A 7166-nucleotide genomic window follows, 5' to 3' on the forward strand; every position below is an offset into this window, starting at 1 on the left:
CAGTAAAACACAAAGACGAAACTCTCCAAATAAAGCAACCTGTGAGAGTAGACTTACTACTAAGAAAAAGTTAAGTTTGTGATTAATTCGAGCTCGTTGAAATAAATTAAACAACATTTTAATTACTCTGTAAGTTTCCTATTATGTTGCTTAATTGACTCTTGTATTTGTTGTAGAATAAAGTTTTTGAAAATATGATTAATATAAACAAAACTGTTAACACAAACGTTACAACTAAATGAAACACAAAAGAATGATGCCTAACCATGAAAGTTTGCAACGCAGCCTATGAAAGTAGACTTACCGCAAAGAAATTAAGAAACAATCATGTTTTGGTTAATTTATGCTCAATGAAATACTTTAAACAAAATTCTTAACTACTCTCAAAATTTCTCAAACCCAGCGGTCTAGCGTCGTAATGCCCTTGTGGCCCGGCAGACTCTTATATTCTTTTGAAATAATAATCCAGAAAAGACGATTAATATACTAGTATAGGAAAAAGTCTGATTACCGTCGTGAATATTCAATAAAACAAAATAACGATGTTACTTAACATTGCAATTTAGCATATAAGCCTAATACAGTACATTTAATACAAAGTAATTAAGAAACCATCATGTTTGTGGTTAATTTATACTCAATGAAATACATAAAACAACATTTTTAATTACTCTAAAAATTTCCAATCCAGCGGCCTGGTGGCCTGGTGTCCTAGAGGACTGTCGGTCTGGATAACATTCATTAAATGTAAAATAACAATTCTGGAAATACGTTTAATATGAAGAAAACTGTGAATACTCAGCAAAGCGCAAAAAAGAATGTTGCTTTATACTGAAAATTAGCAAAGCAGCCTATGAGAGTAGACTATTATAGAGACTGAGAAACAGTTGTTAGAGATTAATTTATGCGCAATACAATACATCAAACAAACGTTTAATTGCTCTGAAAAATTCCAATCCAGTGTTTTTAATGTATTTCATTCACCAATAAATGAACCAATGGGATGGAAATTAAAATTGTTGCTATATATATTTCAATTTTTTAAATAAAAAAATAACTGCTGGAATGGAAAATTTATTTTAAGTATTTTATCAAGCATGAATTACTCTCATATTTGCTTTGCTAGTTTTCAAAAGGAAAGCAACATTCCTTTTTGTGCTTTACTGTGTGTATTCACAGTTTTCTCTATACTTAGTTTTATATTAATCTTATTAAAAAAAAAAAGACACGAGTTTTCCGGGCCGACAGGACGCTAGACCACAAGGCTGCAACATTCTTCTTCGAGTTTTACTGAGTTATAACATTTGTTTTCACGGTTTTCTTGATATTTTTCATATATTCTAAATCAGTTTTTTTACAATAAATACTAGAGTCTGTTGAGCCGCTGGGCCGCCAGTCCAACGCTACCATTAAGCTGCTAGGCCGCCAACTTCAGGCCGTTAGGCCGCCAACGTCAGCCAGAAAAATTTAATTATGTCCAAGAAAAGCTGTCAAAAACCATTTCATTCACTTAATTTTTTCATTTTTGAGGTTTTCATTTTACAAGAGAAGACCACGCTATTTCTGGTGCCATGATTTGACGGAATTATTCTCGGGTAGAAGTTGCATCTTCGTTTCACTTTTGTGTATCTTTGTACAAATAGAATTATCCCTCGAAAATTGTTTGCTGTTGTCCGTGACAGGCTGGGTTTTCTTGGTAAACGGATCCTATATCAGGCAGGTTACACATTGGCATTCTTGTACACTTAAATACAAAAACAGTGAGAAATACTTACTATCATACTAAATATAAATGAAAATAAATATAGTAAATTATAAGTTGACTCACGTCGAGATTTGTAAAAATATGTTTGCTCAAACTTTATTTCGTTTATCAAAATTAATTTGATTTTTTTTTGTATCAAAGTTTGAACTTGATAATAATTTGCTCGAAGTCGTTTCATTTTATGTTTATATTGATGCATAGAAAATAGTTCAATATATGGAATCAAACATTCCAGTTAAACTGCCGAAGTCAAAATGTTAACACTTCCTTTAAAAAAACATTTTCTTTCTTCATCGAATACTTTCAATTAAAAAGTATTACCCAAGGGATACCATCAGTGTGGCCACTGGGACAAGAACATAGGTTGCAGTAAGTACGTGGTCGATTCACACCGCGTGGAATGAAGATTGCTCCAACTGCACAACCTGAAAAAAATGGTTTCAATTTAGATAGGAAACAGTAATTTTAACAGCTTCTATTGAATATATCATATTTTATGCAACAACACCCTTATACCCATATACAAAAGATAAGTTTTATGACGACCTCAGTGCTGCTATAAGGAGATCTCCTGACAAAGAACTACTGTTTATCGCCGGCGATTTCAACGCCAGAGTAGGTGTCGACCACAGATCCTGGCCTACCTGCTTGGGTCACTCGCAGTTACCAGAGCGCCGATTGTGACACTGACCACTCTTTGGTGTGCAGCAATGTGAAGCTCCGTGCGAAAAGACTGCACAGACCTCGCATCGACACCAGCACAACACATGATCAGGGAAAAGTGGAGGAGTTTGCGCGTGTATTGGAGGAATCTCTCCCTAGCCAACTAACTGCAAATGCCCAAGAACGATTGGAACACTTCAAAGACTATGTCTACAACGCCGCCATGTCCACTTTAAGCAAAAAGACCAGCAAGTCAGCTCATTGGTTCCAAGCCCACTCAGAAGAAATGACACCAGTCATCGAGGCCAAGAGAAACGCCCTGACAGCATACAAAACCAATCCCAGCGAGCAGAACCTCCAGGTTCTCCGTGCTGCTTGTAGCAAAGTCCAGCAGTTTGCCAGGAAATGTAAAAACGACTGTTGGCTTAAGCTCTGCTCCCAGATTCAGATCGCAGCTGACATAGGCAACATCAAGGCGATGTATGGCGACATCAAGCAGGCATTGGGCCCAATACAAAAGAAAACTGCCCCTTTGAAATCAGCTACAGGTGAGGTGATTCAAGACAAAGAACAACAGATGGAGCGCTGGGTAGAAAACTACACTGAGCTATATGCAAGAAAAATGTAGCCCTGGAAGATGTCCTGAATGCCATAGAGCGCCTACCAGATCTGGAAGATCTTGATAGAGAACCACCCAGAGATGAAATCAGCGAAGCCTTGGACTCTCTTGCCTTCGGCAAGGCACCTGGGAATGACGGTATTCCCGCCGAAGTACTGAAGTAGTGCAATGAGACACACATCACCGAGTTGCATGAAATCCTCTGCCTCTGTCACACTGTACAAAAACAAAGCTTATAGAAGCGATTGCAATAATTATCGCAGCATATCGCTGCTCAGCATCGTTGGGAAAGTCTTTGCACGAGTAGTACTGAAGAGGCTCCAAGCACTTGCAGAGCAAGTCTACACTGAATCGCAGTGCTGTTTCCGTGCAAACAGATCCACTATAGACATGATCTTCTCCCTCAAACAACTTCAAGCGAAATGAAGGGAGCAAAAGCAGCCAATTCATTGCCTTCATAGACCTCACAAAGGCTTTCGATCTGGTCAGTAGGGATGGCCACGAAGACATGAAAGGCACCTGTCTTCAGCATACGGAGCGGAGTGAAATACGGCTGCTTCCTGGCTCCCACCCTGTTTGGAATCATCTTTGCTGTGATGCTGAAACACGCATTTGGTCCTGCAGGAATCTACCTCGGAACCAGGTCAGACGGAAAGGTCTTCAACCTCTCCAGACCAAGAGCCAAGAATAAAGTCCAGCTGAGGTGCCTGTGTGACTTCCTCTTTGCAAAGGACGCAGCAGTAACCGCCCGCTGAAGACCAACAGCATCTCATAACTCGCTTCAGCGATGGCTGCCAAGGCTTCGGGCTTACCATTAGCTTGAAGAAAACACAAGTCATGGGACAGGATGTTGACTCTCCCAAAGCCATCAGCATGAATGACCATGAACTGGATGTCGTCCATGATTTCGTGTACCTGGGCTCACCTATCTCAGACACCCTCTCACTTGACGCAGAGCTAAACAAGCGCATCGGCAAGGCAGCTACCACCGTGTCAAGACTGACAAAGAGAGCATGGAACAATAGCAAGCTGACTGAGCACACAAAGATCCAGATCTACAGAGCCTGCGTTGTTTGCACGCTCCTGTATTGCAGTCCTGGACTTTGCGTGCCCAACAAGAGCGAAAACAACACTGTCCTAGACAGAGCTGGATGCACCAGCATGTACATGCTACTGAAACAGAGACGTATGCGCTGGCTTGGCCATGTCGTGCGCTTTGACGACGGACGGGTCTCTAAAGACCTCCTCTACGGAGAACTTGTGCAGAGAAAACGTCCAACAAGCAGACCGCAGCTGCGATTCAAAGACGTGTGCAAGAGGGACTTAAAAGCCTTGAACATCGACCAGACCAACTGGGAAGCAACAACCCGCAAACGGTCAGTCTGGAGACAGACTGTGAAGAAAGGTCTCTCCAAACTCGAAGAGACACTTGCTCAGCCACACGAGGCAAAGAGAATGAGAAGAAATGCTGCAGCCCAGGCAGACAGACCAGCGTCAGACTTCATAAGCGCCCTCTGCTACAGGGACTGTCATTCCCGCGCTGGACTGGCCAACCACACCCGACGCTGTACCTGAATAAACACCTAGAGCGCAACTCCGTAGTCTTCCGAGACTGAAAGATACCTACTCCCTTATACTCGATTCTGAAATAACAATGTCCAGCCTGTAACGTATGCAGAGAAACGAATAACCCATTTAAAGACTGACATATAAAGTCAAAGGTACATTTGTCGAGGACATGCTCAAACTTAAAATTTTCTTTTTAGCGCGTTTGTGTAGCAGTTGCTGAATACTTGCAATATTAAAAAAAAAACGAATAAAATATTACTGCATAATGCTATAATGCTTTAAGCAATATTCAAGCCCCTCTTTCCGAATAGATTATTAGCGTAGAACACCTTAATATTCCAGTACCTCTTTTCGAATAAAATATTACTGCAAAATCACTAAACTGAAAATAAATTAAACAAGCGTGTTTCTCGCTTAACAAAGATTTTGCGATTTTGGCAATTTTCAAGTTTTTTCAAGCATATATGAGGAACTATGATTTATCGTAAGAACTTTTGAGTTCTATAAACATTTGTTTCCGAGTAATTATATTGAGAAAGGATATAGTATCAAAGGCATTCTAAACTTTTTCAGCCAGAAGTCGCGTTTCTTTTTGTAGATTTCAGGAGGCGGATTTGTAGTAAAAAATGAATTAGGTTAACTCAACTTGAAACAGCATAGTACAATTTAAAAATGAAAGTATATTTTGATCAAACCTGAAACAGTATGACCCAGCTTGTAAAAAAACTATATTGTTCAACCTTAAAAAACATGACCCAATTTCAAAAAGTAAAGTATATTCTCAAACCTGAACAACAGTGTACAACCTTAAACATCATTTTCAGCATTATCCAACACAGTTAAGCATTGAGCAACATAGTTCAGCCTTGAAAACATAGTTCAGCTTAATACAACCAGGATAAGCCTTACAAAACATAATTCAGCCTTAAAAACATAGAAAAGCCTTTCTGCAACATGGTTATGTGTGTGTTCGGGTTTAACGTCTTTTTCAACAATTTTTCAGTCATATAAACGACGGTGTCTACTTGTAGCAGCGAGCACAATGTCCAACTTTATAGTGCTGCCTCACTGGAATATCACGCCGTAGACATGTGACATGATACCCCACCCAGTCACATTATACTGACACCGGGCTGACCAGTCCTAGCACTTCCCTCTTGATGCTGAGCGCCAAGCGAAGAAGCTACTAGTACCATTTTTTAAGCCTTTGGTATGACGCGGCCGGGGATCGAACCCACGACCTCCTGCACAACATGGTTAAGCCTTACACAAAATAGTTAGGCCTCAAACAACATAGTCAGCCTTGAATACATAGTTCAGTCTTATACAATATAGTTAAGTTTAAATCAACATATGTTAGCTTTGAATAGCATACTTTAGGTTACATAGTTCAGTCTTTAAAGAAATAATTAAACCTCACAAAACAAACTTCAGCCTGAAACAATATAGTTCTGCCTTAAACAACATAATTCAGCCTTTATTCAAAATGATACAATTTGGTGTATATCTTTGTTGAACGGATTTTGAAGAAATCACACATATGATGACAAAAGTCAACATGTGTAAATTCAGTACATTACCTGGTATGCATGCACATGATGAACTGTTGCAGAGTGTTAGATCAGTGGAGTCCATTAGGTCAGTAAGGTCTGTGACATCTGTGACATCAACACATTGTTCTCCGCATGCGCAGTCGCTCCTATAAATACATATATTTGATTACCACTATAATATAAACTGTATAAATATTAATTCAAATGACGGTGCAAAAGTCATTATATCTTTGTATGCGTTTATACTTGAATCAAATTAAGAAAAATAACATGCTGAAATAGGTGTTTAAAATGACTGTTTAATGCGATGGTGTAAACTTTAAATTAACTTGAACACGTAAATGAGCCGTGTCATGAGAAAACCAACATAATGGCTTTGCGACCAGCATGGATCCAGACCAGACTGTGCGTCTGGTCAGGATCCATGCTGTTCGCTTTCAAAGCCTATTGAAATTAAAGAAACTGTTAGCGAACAGCATGGATCCTGACCAGACTACGCGGATGCACAGGCTGGTCTGGATCCATGCTGGTCGCAAACCCACTATGTTGATTTTCTCATGGCACGGCTCAAATGAAGGTGTAAAACCTTACAACTTATTACGTGTGAAGTGTGTCGCACGGTCTTGTAAATTCATTGCATGTATTCCAATAAAATATAAATGATAAAAACACAATGTAATGGGCTTAAGGTCTTAAGAATTTTAAAAGGTTAACTTACACTCCAGAGCAGTTTTCCTCTTCAGAAAAAAGTCTTCCTTGTGCCGCTACTACACTCAAAGTCAACAAATAGGCAAAGCAATATTTGTAAAACATATTTTAAAATGTAAGTAAGTTTACTATGGATAAAAGTATCTACCACTGCGAACGGGGATATTCTGAAGCAGCGAATTTATAAGAGTACAAATTGCTACCAATTTATGAAAAATGTTTCAAATTACATCCTGACATTTTCGCCGTTATCCTCTTATATTATCAAACTTATGAAAAATTATTCAAG

At 39.1% G+C, this 7166-nt stretch overlaps 1 protein-coding gene across 1 annotated transcript; it reads right to left on the minus strand.

Moving 5' to 3' along the window:
* Positions 1 to 537: 537 nt before the first annotated feature.
* Positions 538 to 7049, minus strand: LOC123564801 (uncharacterized). Its single transcript, XM_045358623.2, has 4 exons — positions 6888 to 7049; positions 6197 to 6315; positions 2087 to 2190; positions 538 to 1744 (listed from the first exon to the last, which is right to left on the minus strand). The coding sequence occupies exons 1-4, from the start codon at positions 6980 to 6982 to the stop codon at positions 1646 to 1648; spliced, it is 417 nt and encodes a 138-aa protein (XP_045214558.2). The 5' UTR covers positions 6983 to 7049; the 3' UTR covers positions 538 to 1645.
* Between the last annotated feature and the right edge of the window lie 117 nt (positions 7050 to 7166).

Source organism: Mercenaria mercenaria, chromosome 2, assembly GCF_021730395.1.
Source record: "Mercenaria mercenaria strain notata chromosome 2, MADL_Memer_1, whole genome shotgun sequence".
Taxonomy (NCBI): domain Eukaryota; kingdom Metazoa; phylum Mollusca; class Bivalvia; order Venerida; family Veneridae; genus Mercenaria; species Mercenaria mercenaria.